The sequence below is a fragment of the Trachurus japonicus genome, chromosome 23, assembly GCF_045865225.1.
Source record: "Trachurus japonicus isolate A0001 chromosome 23, Traja_1.0".
In the NCBI taxonomy this organism is placed as follows: domain Eukaryota; kingdom Metazoa; phylum Chordata; class Actinopteri; order Carangiformes; family Carangidae; genus Trachurus; species Trachurus japonicus.
The window spans coordinates 22,752,243-22,777,785 of NC_140929.1; the positions used below are offsets into that span (position 1 = coordinate 22,752,243).

The window sequence follows — 25,543 nt, forward strand, 5'->3', positions numbered from 1 at the left end:
GCGTCCATGTGAGACCAGTTTGCAGTGAGAATATGTTGGAAATACTGATGAAAGAAACGCTTGATAAAGGAGTGAATTCAGCGACAGACTCATGTGGAGCAGAAAGCTTGGAGGGATGTCATTAGACCCTTCAATAATTCATAGGGTCGTGTAGCCTTTAGTAAATGATTACAGAATTATCACAAAGGTGAAGGTGCCGGGTCAGAGCCCTCTCTGTGGCTGATGAAAAATACTTTGTCATCACATTAGGCTTTAAAAAAAGTTTCTTAACTGTAGAACGTACAAACCCTCAATTCTCAGAGAAAACATAATGTCTGTGACCTAAAAGCGAGCCGTGGCCCTGCCCGAAAGCAGCTATTATTTCCATCACTGTTCATCTGTTGGTTATTTTCTTAGCCTAGAAAATAACCAGCCGAGAAAATTATTCATCATGATTTCCCAAAGCCCAAGTTAACATCTTTCAAATGAGCTGTTCTGTTCGACCATCAGTCCAAGGTCCTCAATTTACAATGATATAATAGAAAAATCATCACCGCTTAAATGTTCTTTTTAATTATTTCCTGCTCATTGACTGATCAATGAGACAGACACAGCTGCATATCAGCGACTACGACAACACATTTATGATTTATACTGTTCATGTTGTGGTATCATCTTGATTGCTTGGGCTGTGAATCCAAACAAGCAGTGTAACTGATGGAAAACGGATCCAGATGTATGAATATGCATCATCTGTGGGTCGGTGCCACCCCCCCCACCCCCCCACCCCCCGACGGCACTAACACATGTTCATCCATGAACATGAGGCAGATGACGTGTGGAATAAGCTGACATTAAATCCTTGGCTGTCTTCTGAGTGGTTCGTTTTCTTGCTTGTCCCTCCTGTGCTGTCCTTCAGCACTTTTCCATCCCGAGTAATTGGAGAGAGTGTGTTGGCGGGGCACTGTTGCGCTGGCTGCTCCCACTGAGCCTCTGCCAGCAGCTACTGCTCTGTATCGAGTTCTGTAAAGAGCTGAGATCCAGCCAAACAAACGCTGAACTGTGGCTTTGCCCTTGGCGTATAGTCACCGCTCTCATTATTTATCCCTTTAGCTCTCTGCCTCCTACTCCCAGCAGTTGGTCATTTGAAGCCATCATTCCCAAAGTAGCATCCTGTAGGAGGTGTCCAGAGGGGTGGGGGGGGTCCACAACTGAAGAGTAGCAGCAGCAGCAGCAGCATCTCACTCTTGCATCAGTCATAAGAATTTACTACAGTGAAAGAGAGACATTGTGGATTACAGGGCTTTTAAAGAAAGATGGGAGTGGCACAGTGGCGCAGTGGTTTGCACTGGTGCCGAACATCAGACGGTTCTTCCTGTGGGCTCTCTCCGGCTTCCTCCCACACTCCAAAGACATGCATGTTAGGATAATTGGCGACTCTTAAGTGTGAATGTGAGCTGGCCCTGTGATAGACTGCTGTTCTGTCAAGTACCCCGCCCTCGCCCACTGACGGCTGGGATTTGGCAACCCTCTGCAGACGAGCGGTATACTGCAGCTGATGGATGGATTAAAGAAAGAAAACTAACTCTTTGTTGAATGAGCGATGGGTGACAAACCCCTAATGAAACTGACAGGTGCTAGTGCAGCTGGGTTTCAGTGAATCTGCATAAGTTTTGTTAATCGTTTTGTTTCGTCCAGGCGGAAATGGCATTTTCAGGAGGTGAAAACAGCAATTTTTTGGAACCGGGCCCCAGAGAGGGAAAATCTCAAAACGTTGCCCCAGTGTTTTCATGTAGATACTAAAAATGGATCTTGTAAACACTTAAAACGGATCTTTTGTAAAACAATGATGTCTACCCCCACCACATTGACCTGTAACCTGAGCCACACCAGGAGACATATGGTGGACATAACGTAACAACAACTACTGTTGGGTCCCTCGGACACTGCAGAATCACGTCCCTTAATCCTGTTGTCCTTCTGGGTCAAATTGTTCTCTTCCTCCATCCTTCCTTCCTTCCTTCCTCCCATCTTTCCTTTCGCCCATCCTTCTGCTTCCTTCCTTGACCTAATCTGTTCTTTCCCTCCCTTCTCCCATTTTTCTTTCCTTCCTTTTTCCCTTCCTTCGTTCCCTTCGTCCTTACTTCTTCTTCCTTCCTCTTTTGATCTAATTGGCCCAATCTGTTGCCTCCCTCCATCTTTCTTTCTTTCCTTCCTTTCCCCTTCCTTCTTTCCACAATCCTTTTTCCCTTCGTGCTTCCTGCCTTCCTTCTTTCTTTCCCTTCATCCTTCCTTTCTTCTTTCCCTTCATCCTTCCTGCCTTCCTTCCTTTGTTCCCTTCGTCCTTCCTGCCTTCCTTCCTTCCTTCCTTTTTTCCCTTTGTCCTTCCTTCCTTCCTTCCTTCCTTCCTTCCTTCCTTCCTTCCTTCCTTCCTTCCTTCCCTTTGTCCTTCCTTCCTTGACCCAGGAGGACAACAGGAGGGCTAAATCAACCGATCGTCATCTTTGCACTGACACGACTCCCAGACAACATTTAATCCACTTATAATGGGGAAGCTTTCCATTTTCTTCTATGGTTTTAGTGTATATGTGTAGCAGCGTTACAGCGCTACACAGGCCTGGCATATCTACTACAGTGTTTTGAGTTGCTTTGATTGGATCCATGTTTACATGGTTGTTATTTCTTGAAATGATGACGTGTTTACGGAAAACTTTTTCAATACAAACAAGAAAAAGATTGTTGTGAAGCTCCGTTTCCGTCTGGACACACAGCCTGAAGTTCCTCCATAGGATAATTATATGGAAAACTGCTAAAAAAGAAACTGGAAAAGCCAAATGAAAATCCTTCCTTACTGTGATGCATTTGGAATCTTTGTATCCTCACAGTCTCCAGGATGTCCAAATGAAAAAGGTCTCTGCCAAATGTGGTTTCTTGCCAGGAGCAGGTGTTTCTTCTTTACTTAGTGATGAGACAGCCCAGAGTGTAGCTGGTAATCATGTTTACTTCAGTAGAAGGAAAGACAGATGGAAACAACATTTAACATTGGTATTTTTTTACTGCTGTTGGGTTAAAGGAATGAAATTTAAAATTTTAACTTGCAAGTCTAAAGACGGTTGACTATGAAGCAATAGCAAAACTTACTAATAGGACGTTTAAAGTGAGTTAAAGGAGACATATTATGCCCCTTTTCCACAAATTCAAATAGTTCCCATGTGTCTTAAAGACATGTCTGTGACATGCTTTGGTCAAAATACCCCAAGGATCAAACATCACAGCTCTTTTCATCCTCTCTAAACAGCCCTGTTCAGAACGGCTGGTTTCAGTGCCTGTCCCTTTAAATGCAAATGAACCACTGCTAGCCCGGCCCCCTTCTACTGGTACCAGGTAGGGGTGGTATATCGAAGTTACATCAGAGGAAGACAATTGAGGGAACAGCTCATAAAACCACATTGATTTCAACCTAGGGAGTCTATTACTGATTTTTTTGTCAATTCTCACATTTTGGGGGGCGGAAGGCAAGACAAACACCTAGATATATGTTAAAGAGTGATATTTCCATAAAATGTCCCCTTTAAAGTAAAGCTATGTAACTAACAGACTAAGTCAAATCCAGCCTGACTTACTCTGGTATAACCAGTTGGGCACGGTGGCTCATGTCTGTTACTTTAGCTAGACGCTGCTGTTCAAATGTCTCCTTTCCATTTGTGTACGCTTACACTACGTTTCAGCATGTCACAGATAAACAGTTGAGTGGCTCTATTGCGAAGGTAAGATAAGATGAAAACACACTGTACCTCACCACGAGACGAAGCTCAGCTACGCATTACACGGGCTTGTGCATCAATCGAGTTGATTTGTCAAAGCAGCTCCCGTCGAGGTGGTTTGGAAATGGAAAAATAAAGACGCACATAAACACACCACACACGAGTAGAAGAGTAACAGCCACACAAGTGTATCCGAGTGACTAAGATAACATCTCCCGCATAAACTTTACTTTGTCGCGGATGTGGGAGAAGCTATTAAGCCTTCATGTTTTAAAAATGAACTACACAAAGAGTAATAACTCTTCTTGTTTGCACTTTGAGATTTCAAGTCAAACTTTTCTAGCGTTGGGTTTGTGATGGGACCAGCTCCCAGCAGGGTTCAGGAGGCAGACGCCCTCTCTGCATTTAACATCAGGCTTAAAACTTTCTCCTTGATGAAGCCTGTAGTTGGTTCAGATGAGCCCTGAACCACCCCTGAGTTATACTGCTACAGGCCTACACAACTCCCATGATGTACTGTGCACTTCTCTCTTCCTCTAGCTCTCTCTCTCTCTGTCTCCCCGTGCATTTAAATCATACAACTGCATTAACTTTATGTCTTCTCGCTTCTGTAGTTTGAGCTTCTCCTCCCTGTCCTGTCCTCATTCTGCAGGTTTCTCTGACTCGGGGAGCTTGTAATTTTTATTATTAATCGGTGCTATAATTTCCATTGTTATGGTCTCTCTTTCTTTTTCTTTTCTTTTTTTTGATCAGGTTGCATCTTTTGAAATGTCCTCAGGTCTCGGGGCAATCTGATATTCGCCAAGCTGTGTACAAATTCCTTAAGCTGTGCGTCCTTGCTCTCTGCGCCAGTATTTCCTGTCCCTCCTCGCCATCGAATCCAATAAAAGCGCCAACAAAAGTGACTTTAAAAGCGCTCAGTTCTAACTGTCGCCTCTTCTGTTTTGCAGTCATGCGGAGGAACCCGTTCATGGTGGAAGGCTGCTGTAGGAAAGGCTCCCGTAACGCCCTGCAGGAGCTCTACAACCCCACACAGGTAAGAAGCTAATGTGCCAACACAACTGCAACTGCACTCTCTTTATTTCCCTCTCTTCTTGACTAGCATCTGTTCCTATTTGTGCTGCCCCCACCCAGCCAGCTGTCAGAGGTCAGACCCAACAAGAACCTCAGAGGCTCTGACCCCAGCTGGCATCAGTTGAGCAGTAGTTTTATATGTCTGCCTGTGCACAAGCCTGTTTTTTGGCTTCTCTGTTTTTGTCAGCTCTCTTAATCCTAAACAGGGATTGTTGCCCCGTCTCCGCGGACCAAAGTACGTGTCAGCGTGTAAATGTCAACCTCGTAGTGACAGCGGTGACTGTCCCGGCTCCAGAGGACAGCATTAGCATAATGACAGTCCATCTTGTGTGTCGTCGGGGAACATTACAGGCCCCAGGTGATAAAACCGTCCCCGGTCTTTCAGGAGCGAGAGCAAGGGACAACAACAAGGGACAGGAAAACGAGGGAGTTTTTAGTCTGCAAACTTACAGCAGCTCTTTCAAGGGCAGACAGGAGAGAACAAAGAGCTAAAATAAAGTGTAAAGCATCAGCGCTAGTATTCATCACTTGTCTCCATAAAGAACACGACAGTTGTTGTTCCGTCATTGTCTGTTCCACTTTCACTTCATTTAGCATTTTACAGTTTAGGTGTAAAGAGTCTTACGAGGTGGCAGCCGCCTGACAAGGAGACACCTGATGTTACTACATGGTTACCTGCATGAAATTACAGCATTACATGGGTTTCAGTTTTAATGACTCATCTTGGGAGGACGGTGGGATGAAATGGCGGCGATGACAAATATCTATTAGCAAGAGATTCTCTGTTAACGGTCCCTATTAAAGCTTCACAAGGCAAGGATATAATGTCAAAAGAGATCCATGTTCACAAGGTTACAACTCTTAATGTGTGGGAAAAGCTTCCCATCAACGGTAAATGTAGCTGAGTGATTTCTTAAGGGTTATCCATCAGCTTTAGGAACTATGCCGGTGATTTAGCATTGCTGAGCCCTTCAGTTACAAATCTGATCACAGTCCAATGCTTCCTACCTTCCAGTCAGATATATATAGAGCTAAACATCAGGTCTCTAAGTCGTTTATTGAGCTATATTGTCAGGAATTCAGCCGTAGCATAGATTATCATTTCAGCCTCTAGAAAAATGCATTTGATCAATTGTGCAGTAAACATGTGATTGTGGTCCATTCATACTCAGTGTATGCAGCTATTCAACAGATTGAAGGTGTTTAAGGTCAGGGACACACTGGATGTGTAATCTGTGCACTGCAGCAATGGGGAAACATGGTTTTCACTTAATTGGATATGTAAATGGGTGGATACAGTGGACAGACTGCCTGTGAGACACGTTCATGAGACAGAGATTCAGCCTCTTGCCTGTTTTTCATGCCTGACACATGATCCTCTCTGCAGAGACAGAAGACCTGTTGATGCCATATTCAGAGAAGCACATAAACCTGATACCTTAGTTGTATTTGTCCAAGAAAAAGCATGTGGAGAATGGCATTTAATTTCTGTCAAATATGATTCATAAATTAATTGATTATGAAAAGAAATTCAACACTCCAGCTGCAAACGGAGCCTGAGTTGGCAGTAACAGCAATGCTGAGTGTGAACACACACGTGTGCTCACACAGCAGCTCAGTCATTGCATCCGCCAGCTCGTGAAACACAGGCTGCGTGCTCCCAGCGTAAAAACATTGACTCAGAGTGTCCTCAGGAAGCAGACAGCTGGTTGGCCGACTGGGGTGTGGGCTGGAGGCTGGCCAACCAGGATGACAGACTGATGTTGCAAAGAGCAACAAAAGGCTTATGGGATTGTGAGGCAAACAAGGGTCAAGACCAGAGAGAGTAAGAAGAGAGAAAATCACAGGCAGGACTCCAACGTTAAGCAAATAAAAGGTCAAACCGCAGGAGGACAGAAATAAAAACCAAAGACGTAAAGAAGCATCATAATTTGGCGAGCAGGAAATAAGGTGAGCTGGTCAATGTGGTTTGGGCCTGATTAGGGGACATGGTGCAGGTGGGGAGAGATTAATCATTTCACACTAACTCACCTGCAGACAAACCCACAGTATCATACCTGCACCGGAAACGTTGCAGTACCGCCTGACCGTTAGTTAGCATTAGCATTAGCACGATGCAATTTTCTCCACAGAGCTATCAGGATCTGGCTCCCCCTGATCAACGTAGGGCTGTTGGCACAGAGATCATTTCATGCCGACATTGCCAATGTAACCAGATGTAGCCTAAATATTTATATATTTTGGACCCATCAAAATTTATAAAACAATTATTTATATAACTGTATAAAAAAATCTGTAACATTACAGTAATAGCCTACTTTTATTCTGCACCCCTCTAGACGTCTGTGGATGTATTATTTTTGAAAAATTAATCGTTTTGATGAAAAAGTCGTAGCTATTACCTTTAATTATCAATATTGACATTTCAAAAGGCATCACATACTGTATTTTCATGTAGTTTTGTTGTTCTTGTTATTTTTTGTAAAGTAGGCTAACTTGTGTATAGTGTTGAAATTAATCAGAAAGTAATATCTGGTAATAAAATACAGTGACGTAGAAATATAAAATGGTATGAACTGGAAATACGTGTTTCCTATGTGTGTGTGTCTCCTCCTCGACATACACTGTGGTTTTCCTTTTAAATAAATGATGTTCTTCAGTATAGACCTCCAAGTGTCCTTGAATGTATCAACAAGGAGAGTTTTTTAAAACCACTCCCTGCTTGCAATGATAATGTAAATTCAGACAAAAATAAAGCATAGGCAAGTGGACTGAAGCCAGTGGAAGTTTCAAAGATCAATTTAACATAATAATAGTGTAAAGAGACTGAAAGATGATATAGACAATTTGTAGTTCATGAACTACATCGTTCAAGTCCACCCTCTTCCCAGAGTGGATGTATTGAGACATTGTAGAGGAAAAGCCTGGCAGCTCATACAGGAGCTGTTTGAGAGGCTGAAACAGCTGTGTGTGTGTGTGTGTGTGTGTGTGTGTGTGTGTGTGTGTGTGTGTGTGTGTGTGTGTGTGTGTGTGTGTGTGTGTGTGTGTGTGTGTGTGTGTGTGTGTGTGTGTAGGTGTGTGTGTGTGTGTGGGTATGTGTGTGTGAGTACATCAGTCTATCAGTGCTGTGGTTCAGAAGCTAAGGAGAAGAGCGAGACAGGGGGACAGTGGTGGAGGTGATGCTATCACAGTGATGGATTGGATAGTTTCTGCTGCTCTTCTATTCTGTCATCACTGTCCCCCTCGCTATCTATCACTTACTGTCCGCCTGCCTCTTTCTTCCACAACTAACCCGGTCCTGTCTCTTTTCTCACACCTTCCAGCCGCCCCCTTACTCCCTCCTCTTCCCCCTCCTCCGTCCTTTACTGTCTGGAGCTCGCGTCCTCTCTTCCTCACGTTCCCTCGGGCACCGTTTTTTTTATTTTTCTCCAGTGGCCATTTATCACTGCACACCTTTTAAAGGGATAGTTCACCCAAAATTGAAATTTCACTCATTATCTACTCACACTCATGTCGACTAAGGGTTGGGAGAAGTTTCAGAGTCCTCCGTGCCTTCTCTGAGTTACAGGGGGTCTCGGCGTAGCAGTGCATGTCCATATAACGGTTGCAAATGGATACCAACTGTCTTCGTAACAAAAAGACACACCAAAAAACATCCAAATACCTCCATGCTGCTCGTATGTAATGTCCTTCTTGTATTGAAGCCCCGAAATGCGAAATTGTCCTGAAAAGAATTAAATAAGTCTATATTTCAAGCTTGTTTGTAGCGGAAGCTCCTCTTCCTGGTCTGTCAAATTTGGACGAACCGGGAAGAGGAGCTTCGAGAAGCTTCCGCTACAAAACAAGCTTGAAATATAGACTTACTCAATTCTTTTTCGGGACAATTTCGCATTTCAGGGCTTCAATACAAGACGGACATTACATATGAGCAGCATGGAAGTATTTGGATGTTTTTTGGTGTGTCTTTTTGTTACGAAGACAGTTGGTAACCATTTGCAACCATTATATGGACTCGTATTGAAGCCCCGAAATACGAAATTGTCCCGAAAAAAATTAAATAAGTCTATATTTCAAGCTTGTTTTGTAGCGGAAGCTTCTCGAAGCTCCTCTTCCCGGTTCCGCTACAAACAAGCTCTTAGTCGACATGAGGGTGAGTAGATAATGAGTGAAATTTCAATTTTGGGTGAACTATCCCTTTAAAAAGTATTCATGGCCCGCTTTGATTGGTTTTCTGGGGGAGCTAAGATTAGACCAGGTGTGCATAGATTTGCTCTAGGTTTCATTTTCCGTGGAAGATTTTTCCACACGTTTTCTCGCCTCATGTGAAGTCCCATTGATATATTTCTGTGTGCTCAGGAGGGTGTCACTGGTGCTAGAGTAAACTTTAGCAGGGTGCATGGGGTCAGTGGTCAAGAGAGAGCTGTTCCTCTGTGTGTGTGTTCTTGTTCCCCTGTCCTTGAATTGTAGACATTCAGATTTAGAGTTAGTTTGCCATATTTTCACAAACTCTCTTATTCGGTTTGGGGTTAACAGAGTTTAAAGCTAACATTGCACGTAGTGGCATAAGTGAAAAATATAAAACGGTTCAGGGAAAAGAAACAAGAGCTGCTTCAAGGACTATTTCTTGGCAAAAACCAAAACACACAACCAAAACCCACAATCTTTCCCTAACCTTAACCAGAGTGCTTTTATTGCCTAGATGTAAACCACAGACCAGACTGTGGAGTGAACTTTTGCACGCCGGCCATCCACCCCAGTCACGTCCTGGTCACTCCGCTGCCATTAATAAATGTAGCACCTCATTCATTTGAAGAATAGATTGCCTTTACGTGTTGAAAAATGACACAGGAGGGGTGCCAAGTGTGTGACAGAGTGGCGCCAAGGGGGGGCTTGACCAAGCATGTGATGGGACAGAGTGAGAAAGTGCTGGATGGCCAGGTTTGGTAACCGTCATGTCCGTACAGAGGAAGGCTATATTAGCTCACACTGGGCCAGAGGAATTAAAAGGTAGCACTCTGCTACTGAGGTTACACTGCATGCTGAGATCTGAGGTATAAAATAAAGCATAGTTTTTATAGGTTCTGCCTTTTCTTCTCTGGTTTTAATCTGACAAGTGAAAATCTAATGTAATATTCTGCCCTCAGAAGATGTTCCTCTTGTGTAACACTAGAATATCAGCTTTAAATCAGCCAGTTGGGTTTTTTTTTTCGAAGTAAAATAAAAGTCTCTCTTACATTTTCCAGGCAGGGCTTCAATTCAAGGTTTAACTGACGTGCTGCGGCCCGAGGGTCCAGCAGACAGTGATCCTCCTCTTTCTTCAAAATCAGAAGGACTTGATTTGCAAAATGCAATTAACCTCCAGAGGGATTGATTTGATGTGGTCTCACACGCGGTCGGATATCATCTAAATACATCAGCTGAAACCTTAAACAGTAATAATCTTTCTTAATCTTTCCTCCTTATGGAAATATTTTTTTCTCTTCCCACCAGTAATCACAGACTGGCTCACACGGCCATGTAGACTCCATTATTACCCAGCCAGAGCCCTGGCTCACAGCTCGCTGCTGATTCAGACATGAGGGCTGAGGCTGGTGAGTCCCCAAAGTCAGTGGGTTTGTAACGGGCAGGAATGACTCAAGGCTGATGTGAGGACTAATGCAGAGTCATGTTAATGGAAGAAAATGCTTCTGTGTTAAACTGCTGTCATAGTGTGTTCCTGTGGATTAAGATCAGCACTTGAGAATAAAGATATCTGGTTGTCATGGGGATGATAGAAAATGTATATAGGCTCTATGCATATTTTATATAAATTCCACTCATTTATTTTACACACTAATCTGGACCAAGCATGGACAGAGCATATCTTCTCATGCCGTTACTATAGTTACTATCACTGGCCCATTTGTCTCCTTAGTGTTAGCTAAGCCTTAAAACACTCAGTCAACATGGCCTGTAGGCTACATGGACAGCAGTGATTGCAGTTACATCTGAGGCAACGGGGTTAATCCGAGGATCAGGCAGGATGGGTCATGAAAACACTCTGATCAGTAGTGGGGGGTCGCAAGTGGAGGAATGATACATCTTTAATGTTACACTTTTTAAAAAATGTGAGCAAAGGGCTTTGGTTAATTACTGAGTCATAACTAAGCAGATGTAACAACGGGAAGAAAGAGTCATAAGAAGAGTCCCAAGGGCGAGGGAAAGAGAGGGAGGGAGCAGGAGAGATCGATAGCGTTGTGTGGTGATGAGTGGAGCAGCCTCTGCCTCCCACTGTGGGCCACACTTTTTCCTTTTTTTAAAGGTACATTTCACATATTATGCCTTTTTCACAAATTAAAATAGTTCCCAGGTGTCTTAAAAACATGTCTGTGACATGCTTTGGTCAAAATCCCCCAAGGATCAAACATCACAGCTCTTTTCATCCTCTCAAAAGCCCTGTTCAGAACGGCTGGTTTCAGTGTCTGTCCCTTTAAATGCAAATCAGCCACTACTTGCCCCGCCCCTTCTACTGGTACCAGGTAGGGGTGGGGTTATGCAAATTCGAATCCTAGTTACATCACTGGAAGACAACTGAGGGAACAGCTCATAAAACCACGTGGATTTCAACCTACAGTAGGGAGCCTGCACATTACAGATTTCTTTGTCAATTCTTGCATTTTGGGGGCTGGAAGGCAAGACAAACACCTAACATATGTTAAAGAGCCTTCAAAAAGGGATATTTCCGTAATATGTCCCCTTTAACTTCGCAAATTACTATTTGTTGCATTGATTTGAGTCATGCATTGCAAAATGCAAGGTGAAAAGGAAGATGAACTTGCATTAGAAATCATTTAATGTCAAAAAATGTAAAAAGTAAACAGTTATCAGACTGTCCTTTGCTAAACTGGCCAAGTATAAAAAGTCACATTAATGAATTAAGGATATATTTTGGACAAGATTAAATCTACAGAAAAAGCGTTAATAGCACATTTTGTTGGTTTTACAAACAGTGAACAACATAGAACAAAAAGGCACATGTAAGAACAAAGGGTTCACACATCTGCCCAGTAGAAGAAACTCAGGTCAGTCTTGCAGCTCCATCCACCTATTTAGTGTTGTTGTGTGTACATCAAAGGAATATAGTAGAGAAAGAGACATAATGAGTGATAATAAAACAATATAATAGAACTGTGTCATATCAGATAAATCAAAGCTATACAGTTTATCACAAGTGGACCATTTGGATGTAAAATGCCATCACTTCATCATTTTATCCAATGAGATATTTGACCTTTGATTACCACAATCAAATCAGACCATCCTCGTATATCAAAGTGATGTTCCCTCAAATTTATCACAGCAATACATTTACTAAAAGGAAGACCAAGAGGACTTTTTTACTCTTTTTTTTTCTTCAGAGGAAATTTGAACATCTACATTGCCATGACAACTGGGCTCTATCTGTTGCTGTAGGTTTATGAAGGAACTAAAGGGGCTCCAGGTATGGCAGCTTTAATGAGAGCAGTTGTTAAGCAAGAAGTGTGAAGTGTCCTGTTCCTGTCTCAGGGTCCAGGACATTAGATACTGAAGCTTTTACTGACTCATTTCAATGTGAAGTGCATCCAAATGTCCCTGTGGACACCGACGTCCATCATGGTCTGACTCAGTCCTTAAAATAAAGAATTAAACTCACAAAAACCGATGAATTGAGAGACGCCAGACCCAGGTTGGATTGTGACGACTGTGTTTATGCAGTTGTCACAATCTGTAAAGTTTAAGGAGACTGAAGAAGCCATTAGTCCTGATTGGACAGGCAGCAGCTCTTAGAAATAGCTGCAAATAAACAGGCAGTGCTGTGGAGTGGAGGGCATTCCAGCCACTTAGAAATGAGAGTATTCAGCAAAATAAGTGTCTGTGCCATTATAGATGATACCTAGATGTCTCACCGGCTGCAGATATCCGTCTAACCGAACAACCCCTTCACATCAGTCGAGTGTGAGTTTGTCTGTGTGTGTGTGTGTGTGTGTGTGTGTGTGTTTTCTCCCACTTCCTCTGTGGTGGCACCCTGGGCCAGATTATGCAGGAACACAGCAGCAGAGACTGGCATGGACTTGAAAGAACTGTCACACCTTTCACCCACAGCAAAGCAGCCAAAGCAGCTGTCTGAGCGCCGCTCTGCTGTAAAACCATCAGACCAGAGCACAGCCATACACTGAGGGTATGGGGTTGTGTGTCTGTGTGTGTGTATGTGTATGTGTGCGTGTGGGAAGCTGGATAAGTCATTCTGGGTTTAAAGACAAAGGGTTTTAGAGGAGGCTTTACTCTTTTTGTCTCTGTCTATCTCTGGAGGCTGCATATGAACAGAGCTGAAGAAAGGAGGTGAAAGGAGAGAGACAAAGGGATTTAGAGGAGATGAGCTCTCTGTTTTTCTCTGAGAAGATAAACTGTGCAGAGAGAAGAGACTGTGCAACACAGACGGCCACCGAGAGCATGGATAAACAAGATTTTTTACTTTCATTATGATCAAAGGAGAATTATTTCTTCATCTTGACATTACAAGCGTGTTTTTTTTAAATTATGAAAGACCGACTTGTCAGGACCACCTGCGAAAGATTTTAAATCTGTGTTCATGTAACATCCGTTGTCTTTCAACAAACATGTGGGTGACAGAAGATGAAAATACATACACACAGAATACTGTAATTAAACTGCATAGTGTTAACAAACTGAAATTCATTTGGGTTCATTCAGCTTTAAACCACAAGCTCCCCTCCAGCCTTAAAACTGTGAGTCAACTGAAATCAAAGTTTAGAAGCTGTGTTGAGTTAAGATTTGAATAACTGGTTCAACATTGTTTTTTTGGTTTTTTTTACAGATTAATTCAGTCTTCTACTAAGATTAAAGGTCCCATATTGTAGAAAGTGAGATGCCCATGTCGTCTTTGATTATAGATCAGGTAAAGGTTCTGCATAAATTCTGTGACAGTATCAAAGCCAGTCTTTATTCAGAAACTGAACCTTAAAACCAGCCATCCAGACTGCCTGTAACATTGTGATGTCACAACAAAGCAATCATTGCTTTTAGGGCCCGTAAACCTGGACCCACCAGTGTTTTACCTGAAATCTGCTAAATTTTTATTCAACCACTCAAAAAACAGTCAGCCAATCAGAGGAAAGACTCAGAGCCTCTTCTCTTCTGATTGGCTGTCTGGACAGTTTTTACTGGAGCTTCAGAGAAAAGCCTGAGAGAGGAGATATAAAACTACACTACACTGGACTTTCAGTTCTTAAAACCACAAATATACTGTATCTTCTTACAGATATCAAAAGACTTCAGAAGTGTAAAATATGGGACCTTTAAAGAGCAGAGTTGCAGCTGCAGCTGCAGCTGTAGGAGGCACTTTGTACCAGACATCAGTGACTCTGTTAATCATGCAAGAACAAAACACAAGATTTAATACTAACACTCATTGTGGGTGGTATTGATTATTATTATTGATTCATTACCTTCATATGTGTTGACGCACAGGAAGTTACATAACATGTTTTCTTCAAACTAAAAAGCAAAATGTACTCCTCATGCTGGGAAGTCTGTTAATATTCTTCTTTATTCTATTCATTTTTGTTTCTTTGAAGTCTTCATTCTTTCACTCAGCTCAAGATTTCAAGTCAGAAGAACTTGTGTCCATAAATCTGCCCCGAGAAATTATTCATTTTAACTTGAATCAACATGAACTTGACAGAACAAACGTAATTACAACAAGTTAAAAAGAAAAGAAACAAAAAGAAAAGATGAGTTGATTCCTCTTTTTTTAAGGGATCATGCCACAAGTTATATTTTGTAAAAGAAAGATAAGATGAAGGTAAATTATGGTTAATCAGATCTGATATTATTATGATAGAATCAAACTCTGGTCATGACAAAACAAGACATGCAAGAGGTTATAACACAATGTTCTCTTCATTCTTGTCTTTATTTCACTGTCTGACCACATACAGACAGTAAACAGACAGACTGTTGCGTCAACGTTTCCAAGGTCACGAACAATCGTTCAACCTCAACTTTTGTTTTATTTTGTTTGATGTTTTTTCATCTTCATCGAGCATCGGAGAGTTCCAAAAGATCAGCTGTCAGTCACAGTCAGGATGGTGAGTGTTGCATTTGGTCGTTCATTTGCTCTCGACGGGTTTTGAGCTTCTGCTACTCTTCTTCTTCTGCTCAGACATGCACTGCAAATCCCTAACCACCGACTTCTTCCTCTGATTAGTTCTACAGACACACAACTACATCACCTCCCGCACACCCGCACATCCTGACAGTCCATTTGTTAGGAGGACAGTAAGTACGTGAAAAGTTTTGCGAACTGGTCGTAGGTCATTTGGAAATCGATTTCCAACACATTAGTCAAACGCAGAAAGGACAAAGAAACAATCCCTCAGCAAATTGACCACTAAGCTCCTATCAACAGTTAAGGATTATTACAACATTTATTATTTGCAGGTAATAAAGTCTTGAAAACTCAAATAGGTTCATCCTTGAGTTTGAACTTGAACTTTTTCCAGATTCTGGTTTCAAGACAGAAAAGAACAGTTTCCTATGAGTAATAAGTGAACTACTCTTTTTCATGTTTTTCTCCTCCTCCTCCTCCTTGTATTTCCTCCTCCTCCTCTCTGATTCCGCTCCCTGCGGGGGAAAACACACCACGCACAGAGAGAGACAGAGTAAAGTGCTCATGAGAGGAAAGGGAAACTTTGATGGCGCTGAGGGAAAGTCAGAGCAGTTTGTCATTATCTTGTCTGTGGTGCTATAATTATACCCCCACTTTTCTCTTTGAGATATACTGACATTACACACACACACAGATACGTACACACTGGGCGTCTACACTATCACTTATGTAGAGACGCTGGTCACAAGTAATTGTACATCTACACAATACATGCACACATGCACATTTGTCTGCAGATGTAGCACAAATACACACACACACGTTATGTTATACACACACAAAAAGCAAACACTTCCCTAATATGCAGAGTGCAGTGCGGTTTCTTCGTCTTCCCTGCACTGTTGAGATGTACTGGGTCAAACTTCCCCTGGGAGGTCGGCATGTGTCGGCTTTCAGGTTTATGTTACTGTTGCACAGGAAGGATCAGCTTTACTCAGGTGTCTGTTGGAGTTTTTATCAGACTTTATTGTTTGTAAATCACTGAAAACAATGTGGGCGCCATGATCTATATATTTATGTTTTCATTTAATGTCCAACTGTCAGTCCTATGTTAACTTGATATCCCAGAAGCGCCTTGAGGGAGCTAATTCAAATTTCAATCAATTGAGGTGAGAGATGTACAGATTACATTTACAAAGGTTTGTGACCTCACCGTTTTGTGAACACGACACCTGAGGGAAACTCATCAAATCTGGGACATACATTCATGTATTTAAATTTCACACTCCCACGATGTTGCATAGTGTTTGTTACATGGGGACAAGTTGAAGCATTTCAGACACGATTTGGACACTAAATCGCTAATTTTACACTGGATATTTATGGTTACTAACTCTGTAAGGAGAAATACATTTAAAATACATGCTATATAGGCTACATACAGTATATGCATTCTCACAATATATTCAATTCTCACATGTTTTTTTTTTTTTTAGTTTTTTGAACAAATGTTTATTGATGTTTCAAGTTCTACATGCTTAAGCACACTTGCAGAGTCTTTCTTATTAAAAGCTTTAAATTATTTTGTTCCATATCTGTGTAAAAAACAGTAAAAGGAAAGAAAAGAGGAACGGCATGAGCAGAGAACCTATCAGCAAGGTGGTTCTTATTCTTATGACAGTGTCAGAGGTCTGAAAGTTAAAATAAATTAATAAAAATAATAATGAAATAAGATTGAGTATTACGATGGCAATTGATATTACGTTTGTTTTTAACAGAAATATTTTCTCTTATTTTGTCATCTTTTTCTGTTTTGTCGGTTTATGTTGTTTTTAAATCTGGTCCTGAGAACTATTTTAATGATTATTTTTAAAAACTTGCTGGCAGACAGAGCAGGAGACGACTCATCAAACTGTCAAGATGTCCGTGTGTGACGACCAGGGATCCTTACTGGGGTAATAAAATCACATTAGCTACAGCTGCAGGTAACGTTAGCACCTAATGATGGTCTGGTGCGTCACGGCTGCAGGAGGAGACGGGTGCTGTGGCTCCGGGGGATGACAGGGTTATACTCTAATTGGAGGGTCAGTTCCCAGTTCTTCCAGTTTGATCCATCATCGGTGTGTGATTGGGGTAGAAAGGAGCTGTAAGTAGAGGGTAAGTGTGCTGTGTGAGGGTGGCCTCCATTGTCTGGTGATTAATAGCACTAGAAAAGTGGTATATTTAAAGTGCAGTCCCTTTATTATTTAGAAGACCTTGGACATGGATGTGCCAACATGTTATCTGTGAGGAGTTTGCAGCCGGAGCTGGATCTAGAACAGGAAGTCAATAAAATAAAGTCTGATTTTCTTGCAATTCTTGTATTATATTCTGTATTATAAAGAAACCTGAGCTCACTGTCTTTAAACTCAAATACACAGGACACCTACATCAAGGACGGACAGTTGTTCTGCCAGAAACTGACATGTCCTTGTGCAAGCAACCAATGGGAATGCTCAGGGCAGCAATAAATCCTCTCCAACACTCAGGCTGTGGTGGTGTTGCTGTGTATTTGGAGACAGTGGGATTTGTCCAATCTCTGGTGCATGACAGGCCTGATGTAACACAGCTGAAAAGTTGGGCCCAAATTGGTCAATAATGAAAAAAAAGAAAAGAAAAAGAAATGCTGTGTTTGTGCTTGCATCATGCACGATCCACCTGCGACACAAAAAATATATATATACTTACCATAGGTTAACAATAAGAAGTGCATTCAAAGCAGATTATCACTTTATGTGTCAAATTTAAATATGAACTGCATTTTAATTTAGGGTTGGGTAAATACTCTGATAATTAGTACTTTAATATGCAGCACCTTTATAGTTTAATGTATTCATTAAAACATGTATTACTTTTTAATACCAAACTGTACAATGCCTTAAAGCACTTTAATCATTTTTGCTGTAACTTCTCTGGAACACAGAATTATGAAGTGGACTTTATGAAGTAGATGTGAAAATGTTTTCAATACATTTCTACAAAGCTCTCTTTGAATACATACCAGTACCATCACCAGTGTGTATACTTTATAAAGCTAAATAAATACAGTAGAAATGCACTTTGAATAGAAGGAAATGTACTGCATGTGTGGAGTTGTGCAGAGTATACACACAGACATAATAACAAATAGACCAGCAGGAATATTCAAAAGCATTTATTTAACAAAACACACCTAATCTAACAAGTGGCACTATGTATAATAGGTGTGTGTGTGTGTGTGTGTGTGTGTGTGTGTGTGTGTGTGTGTGTGTGTGCTGTGGCAATCCTTTACTCTGAGGAGCTCCAGACAAAGAAGCCCATCGAAATGCCGTCAGGCGTTAAATAAACACTAAAGAAGCACCACTTGGTGTTAAATAACAGCCACAGGGATTTATATGTGCATCGACATCCGGCAGTTCTTTCGTCCACTTTGCTGCCGTAGCGCTGCAAATGTCCTCACTGTGGGACTAATAAAGGACCATCTTATCTTATCTTCTTGTGTCAATATATATTTGGCTGCATAATGGCTGAGGCCTCTGCTGCTGTGATGATTACCGAGTTCTTCTCCAATTGAAAATGTTAACAGAAAGATGTGATCTCACACACACACACATACACACACACAGCAGTCCAGTGAGGAGGAGAGCTCCTTTCCAGCGTGCCTCTGTGTGAAGTTCAATGAGCTGTGGGGCTCTGCAGCTTCTGCGCAGCCGAGGAGGTCAGTGTTTAGCCACTCGACGCTAACTCCGCTTTGTGGCTCCTGTTGCTTGTAAAAAATCATCCGGGCTGACTTTTTGTGTCAAAGCCCCTGGCATCAAATTAAACTTGTTCACTGTTGGTTATAATCTTAAGCAGGCTGTCGTGTTGAGAGAGCTGAGAGACAGGAGCAGTTATTGCTGTTGTTGCTGCCCCTGAGGGAGCACGGGGGTTTTTGTTGACCCATTTAAAGGCAAATTTTATGCTCATATTTTCTCCTGTTAATGTTTGAACATTTTGCATAAAAGAAAGAAAGAATCCGAGGCTCTGTGCTCGGCTCGTAGTTAAATCTCGTCCTGCGTGCAAAAACATCAGCTCGACCATTAAAACCTCGGCTTGTGAAATTCTTCCAATAGTCTTGTTAACAGCTCCTTTAGGCAACGTAAGACCTGAGGGTTTCACTGCAGATTTCACAGCCATTCCTGAAATACCTACACATCCATGCTTCATCCTACTTCTGTTTGGCAGCAGCGAGTCTCTTCTATGTGGTTTAAGCCGATGGGGAAATATCGGGGGTCAGTGAATGATCACATTATCATTGATATCGCTGAGAATTGATGAAGAGTTGGACAGAAACCCAGCGTTACATTATGCATCTGTCTCTCTCTGTGTGTTTGTTTGGCCTTGTTGGCTCCGGCAGTGAAACCCAGAGCTTTTAGCTCCTGGCATGAAACACAGCGTCCATTCACTGCCTCCCTGCAGTGCCTTATGTAACAGGCATCATAAAGCACAGCACAGAAATCATGAATCAGTAGATTCACTTCTTTAAAGTTCTCCTCTTCGGTGCATTTCTGAAAGTTTTGGGAGCTTGGGAGCTGGCTGGTAGCTGATAGCTGCTGACTGAAAGGTTGATGGTTTTAATCCCAGTAGGTATTTGTAAATTCAAAATTCAGAGTTAGGGATTTAACTTAAAATGTACACCTGCACAGAACAGGTGCACTGATATATAATTTGCATTAATATAATATTGGTTGTCCAGGGTGAGCCCCATCCTATCTCTATGTCTTTGGATGGCTCCCTCGGCCAGGTGAGCCACCGATATGGCAACCACTAATGCTACTGTAACATTTTATCATCATTTCCTGTCAATTTGCCACAGTTGTGTAGTCTTGAGTGCCCTAGAGTCACATGTACACACATTTTAAAGCATTTTTAAAGCCGTGAGCTACTCAGCAGTCATGATTGGTCAAGAAAAGCAATGTTACTGTAAAGGAGTAGTTCACCAAAAAAAGAAATTCAGTCATTAGTGACTCACCCTCATGCTGATCAATACTCCGGAGTAGTTTGTTATTCCTCAAAGTGCATCTGGAGACCCGGGAGGGGGGTTCATAGTCCAATGAAATCTTTATGTGAGAGTCAACAGTGCCTGACACAAAAAGGTCCATAAAACTACACAAAAACCATTTAATATTCATCCACGCTGCTCGTCCACTGCAATCCAAGTGTCCTGAAGGGCTAGACTATATTCCTTCGGGACACTTGGATTGCAGTGGACGAGTAGTATGGAGGAAGATTACAAAAAACTAAAACTAAACTAAAAGTCACTAAAAAACTGAGTCACTCATTTCATTTTTTGGTGAACTATTCCTTTAAGACTAATATATCCTAATATATAAGGTGGTTTCGATTACTGTGTGCATTTGCTCAAAATGGGAAACAGTTGATGTCACACCAGGACAGGCGGCTGAAACCTTTGGCAAATTTTCAAATGAACTTGATTTTTTTTAGTTTGAAACACTTTTCTCCCATTTGTCCCAAACTACACACAGAAAGTAGCTACCTGTAACTAACTGCGTGGGGATTTATAGCTCTCAGTTACAACAATCAGACCTTATCATGGTTACAGTAATATTTAATGATCAAGATTGAAATTTGCGCTAAAATTTGTTAAATTCCTCAACATTACACAGTCTTTGTTGTCGATGTTACCCTTGAGTTACATAGCCTGAGGTTCTTCTAACCAGTGGACATTTATTTGGAAACCTGTGGGAAGTTGGTGCAGTTTCCCCTGATTTATGTTCCTCATGTCGTCATTAGTCAACCCTCCACTGCAGAGGTGGCGAAAGCACACATACCTTACAATAGACACGTTTATGGGAAATATGCCAGGTTGAAATATATTGAAATTTCCCTTTAAGGTGCTGACTTTGGGGCGGATGAAAGGGTGCAGATGTAGTTATTATTCATAACTGTAGCTTTGTGTGTTACAGCCATTTTCTCCTCTAAATAAAAAATATCGCAGCTATACAACAAAAACAAGTCAGTTAAATAATGTTTGATTTACTGAGTAATGAGGTGCTATTCCACAGGAAAACAGGGTAAATGATGTTGACTAATTCACACATGATCCAATTAACTTACAATCAATTACAATTAACTCTGGTTCATCCCAAACGGCCACAGCAGAGACCGGAGCAGCTGTTCGATCTCCAGCTCCTCCAGTCTATTATATACTGTAGGTCAAAGCATCTATGGGCATGATACTGACTTTATAGGCGTTCCATCAGTGTATCAGTGTGTGTGAGTGAGTGTGTAATGTGAATGTGTGGAGCTCTTTGAGTGGTCTTAAAAGTGCCATATAAGCACATACTGTATAATGAAGTGCACATTATGAGCAGTTTCTGTGCAGTAGAATTTTAAGGATGCATCATATTTCTCAAGATGTTTGATATTATGTAATATTTATCTCTGCAGTGTCAGATGTTATTCTAATCAGTCCCATCAAGACGAGCAGGAACAATTTTCTTCCTGAATCCATCATGGCCTCTTCATGTTTATAGTTTAATTAAACCAGTATAGACTCAAAGTTCCTGACTGGTGTGGAGCAGCTAACTGTTGATAGTGCTTTTGTATAGGGGAGAAAGGTGATGATAATTCTAGGGGCCCAGCGCCCAGTAGGGCCCACAAAAAACCCAGTAGTCTAATCTTTGTATGACTGAATTATTCTGCTTAGACCCAGACTAATACTCATAGTAATGCTGCATTAGCATCAAAACAAAGTAGGCTAAATAAAAAATGATAATACATACATTGTCTAACTGCATTCACACCAAAAGCTTCCAAAGCGTCAAAACGCCGCAAGTCAATTCATTTTCAATGAGAGCCCGGCGACACTGAGCAACCAAAGCATCAACTGGCGTCACCGCGCTTCCAAAGCTTCCAAAGCGTCACCAGACGAGAAGTTGAGCCATGGTTAAAGCAGTAGTAAGCGGAATGTTTGTGTTAATATAAGTCTTAAATAGTTATATCTTCCGACAGCAATCACTTATATAGGGTGTTTGGTCTGAAACACGGGTCTGTCAGTCACTCTGCTCTGCTGTAAGCCGAGGAGAAAACTTTCCTTGTATCCTACAACCTTTATCCAATGAGGAGAGAGAACGGCATAAAGGGGCGGTCCTCTCTGTGTGTGCAGCCAAGGGATGCGCGTGAATGTGGTGACGTAGGGACGAGGGCGGGGACTGCTAACTCCATCGACTGACAAGAAGTTAGCCAAAATCGCTTACTTCTGCTTTAACTTTAGGTTAATTAGCTATGATGCGGTTCGGCGGCAACCTGACAGAATAGAGATGTCCTTCGGCTGCCTTTTTTTTTTCTTTTTTTTGTATTTCGGCTCCCCAATTACCAGCGCGATTGAACTTTGACATCAGTCACGTGACAAGCGGCCAAAGCGGCTGAAAATATTTGCAGTTTTGGAAGCTATCTTGTCTGAAGCGCACCCTCGAGCATTTTTTGACGCTTTGGAAGCTTTTGGTGTGAACGCACAGTATAAGAAAAAAAGTGGAAAAGTCAGGGGCCCACTTTAGTATTCTTTCAGGGGGCCCAGAATTCCTAGCAACGGCCCTGCTTTTAGGAATAGTGCAGATCAAGTGGCAGGTGAAGTCTAACAACACTCAACACTCTAAAACTTCACATCAGTAAAAGTGTTAAATCCTACAGCATGGAGCAGCGTGAGTGTGCACCAAGTGAAGATGAGGACACATTTCTTTCGGGGGGTTTTCGGTGTCACAGTGGGTGCAGGTGATCAGCAGCTGGTGAGTTTCGGTTCTCTGCTGCTGCTGCTGCTGCTCCCACTTCTCATAAATGACATTATGGAAAACTAATGTGCCACGGGCCTCAGTGGAAAGGATGAATCCACCTCGTAAACTGTGAGCATTGTCAGGATTTTATAGGAGGGCTTCGCCTTGTTGCCTTTTACAGACACAGGTGAAGCATTACACATTAGAAAAACAGGTGTGTGTGTGTGTGTGTGTGTGTGTGTGCTTGTGCCTGTGCCTGTGTGTGTGTATGTGTGTGTAGTACAGTTGTGCTACACTGGCAGCTTTATTCTTGCCTACTCTATGAATGCCAGTCTGTAAGCAGAGCGGGTCAAAGACAGACTTCCTTCAGTGCTCCGTGTATGAGTGTGTGTGTATGAGTGAGTGTATGTGAAATAGAGAGAGAGAGAGGGAGGAAGGTGCTTTGATGAATCCTATTGATCTTTGTTTGGATGACTTCACAGGCAGCAAGAGGAGGAAAGCAGATGTACAAACAGAGGATGAGTCCTGCAGACTGATCAGGTTTTTAGACTAAATGAAAACAGTTTCCCCTCCACCATCATCATCACCACCATCACCAGCATCAGACATGAGTGAGGACAAACTCTGAGGCAGCACTTTGCGTGGTCATAAATCCACCAATCCTCCTCGACACTGTTTCTGTTTCCACTTCCACCGGTTCCAGACACATTCACGTCTTCCAGAGAGACAGAGTGCAAACACACCAGAATAGCCACACAGAAAATAAACTGGGCTGCACAATTAGCCTGGCTGAAATTGCAAAAAAAAAGGAGGCTGTTTATTAAATCTTAGAGGAAAAGATGTTTCACGCAGCCTCTGATGATCTGCAGATTCCCTGGGCTATGAATCTTGATGCATTAGCAGCACATCTTCTCCGCAGCACTGTTTAGAATATATTTGTCAATTAGATACATTATCTGCAAAAAGCTGATTCCATATGTATGCTAATTCACAGTGCCACTATGCTTTTTCCTTCACCCTCTAGGAACTCTAATTAAAAGTCTCAACAGATTCTGTTTTGCAATTACTGCAAATGTCTGTATCTGTAGTAAATTTCACTCCGTCGAGTAGTCGGTGAGATATTTTCGGTCTGTAGCAAAAGTGGTGCAGCGACTTTGGTACTACCTGGCTTCTATAAAAGGTTTGCTTTTGCTCTGTTCTGTGCAAACCTCTGATTCAACAGAGTCAACCTAACAGGCTGGTTTGAATGTTAGGAGCACAGACTAAGCAGGAAAGCTTCAATACATCACATTACTCGATATCTTGTAATTTTGCCACTTTAAACAAACAGTTGTAGATTCAGCGTCAGATTCAAAGCAGCATGAAAACATCAGTCCTTAGATAGAAACAATAAAAGCGACTGCTCATGAAATCGCTGCTCAAAACAGACAGTTTGAAGTGACAGAGACAGGCAGGTGTAATAGAAGGACTGCAACAAGTCAAAGTGATAATGAGAGGTTTTTATCTATAATCAAGAGATTCAGAGCTGCAGCCCCCAGTTTTAGCCCCTGCATTCTTATGTAGCAAGTGCAAATATGGCACACGTTGTATTATTCTGCAGATGAGTCAGGCAGACATACGCTTAGTTGGCTCATGCATAGGAAAATGGAACAGTTGTGGAAATGTATTTCCAAAGTAAATGGTGTTTTAATAGCTAAGATAAAGTGGTGAAAATATTCAAAATAAAGCTACATTTCCTCCTTCTTCTTTTTTTCCCTTTGGGCTTTTTTTTTTAAAGTGCCTGAAATATATTTTTCACTAATGGCCCGCAGCAGCACATCCCTCAGCCTCTGTGTCGATGCTCCTGTTTGCTTCTGTAAACCGAGAGCTGATCTGAATCTAGTGGAGGTAATAAACTGACTGTGGATGAATCCCTCAGACAGTCTGACATCAAAGAACCTGAACCATCTTAAAAGCTGAGGCAACAACAGGGAAGTCAGTATTTACTTTCTTTTTTTAAGACTTACAGTAACAACACCGACTGAACATTTCCCTGAGCGTCTGAGCTGGAACAGTTCATGGTCATTTTAGAGAAAGCTCTATTTAGAAATGGGTAAATTCAAATAATAATCTCTTCAAGAAGGAACTGGTAATGGTTCCACTTAAAGGGATAGTTCACCCAAAATTGAAATTGCACTCTATCTACTCACCCTCATGTGGGCTAAGGGCTGGGAGAAGTTTCAGAGCTACCCGTGGCTTCTCTGAGTTACGGGGGGTCTCGGCATAGCAGTGCATGTCAATATGACGGTTGCAAATGGATACCAACTGTCTTCATAACAAAAAGACACACCAAAAAACATCCAAATACCTCCATGCTGCTCGTATGTAATGTCCGTCTTGTATTGAAGCCCCAAAATGCGAAATTGTCCCGAAAAAAATTTAATAAATCTATATTTCAAGCTTGTTTGTAGCGGAAGCTTCTCAAAGCTCCTCCTCCCGGTTCATCAAATTTGGACGAACCAGGGTCTGTCCTCTTCCCAGTTCGTCCAAATTTGACAAACCGGGAAGAGGAGCTTCGAGAAGCTTCCGCTACAAAAAATAGACTTGAAAAATAGACTTTTTTTTTTTTTTTTGGGACAATTTCACATTTCGGGGCTTCAATACAAGACGGACATTACATATGAGTAGCATGGAGGTATTTGGATGTTTTTTGGTGTGTCTTTTTGGACGAAGAAAGTTGGTATCCATTGACAACCATTATATGGACAAATACTGCTGCGCGGACCACCCCCCCCCCCTTGTAACTCAGA

General features: G+C 41.9%; 1 protein-coding gene across 2 annotated transcripts in view; it reads left to right on the forward strand.

Moving 5' to 3' along the window:
• Positions 1 to 25,543, forward strand: part of chst11 (carbohydrate (chondroitin 4) sulfotransferase 11) — a 118,508-nt gene that overhangs the window by 84,417 nt on the left and 8,548 nt on the right. For both annotated transcript variants that reach the window (XM_085769430.1, XM_085769431.1), the window contains exon 2: positions 4,694 to 4,779. In XM_085769430.1, coding sequence (XP_085625556.1) covers positions 4,694 to 4,779 — 86 coding nt within the window. The remainder of the gene's footprint in view (positions 1 to 4,693; positions 4,780 to 25,543) is intronic.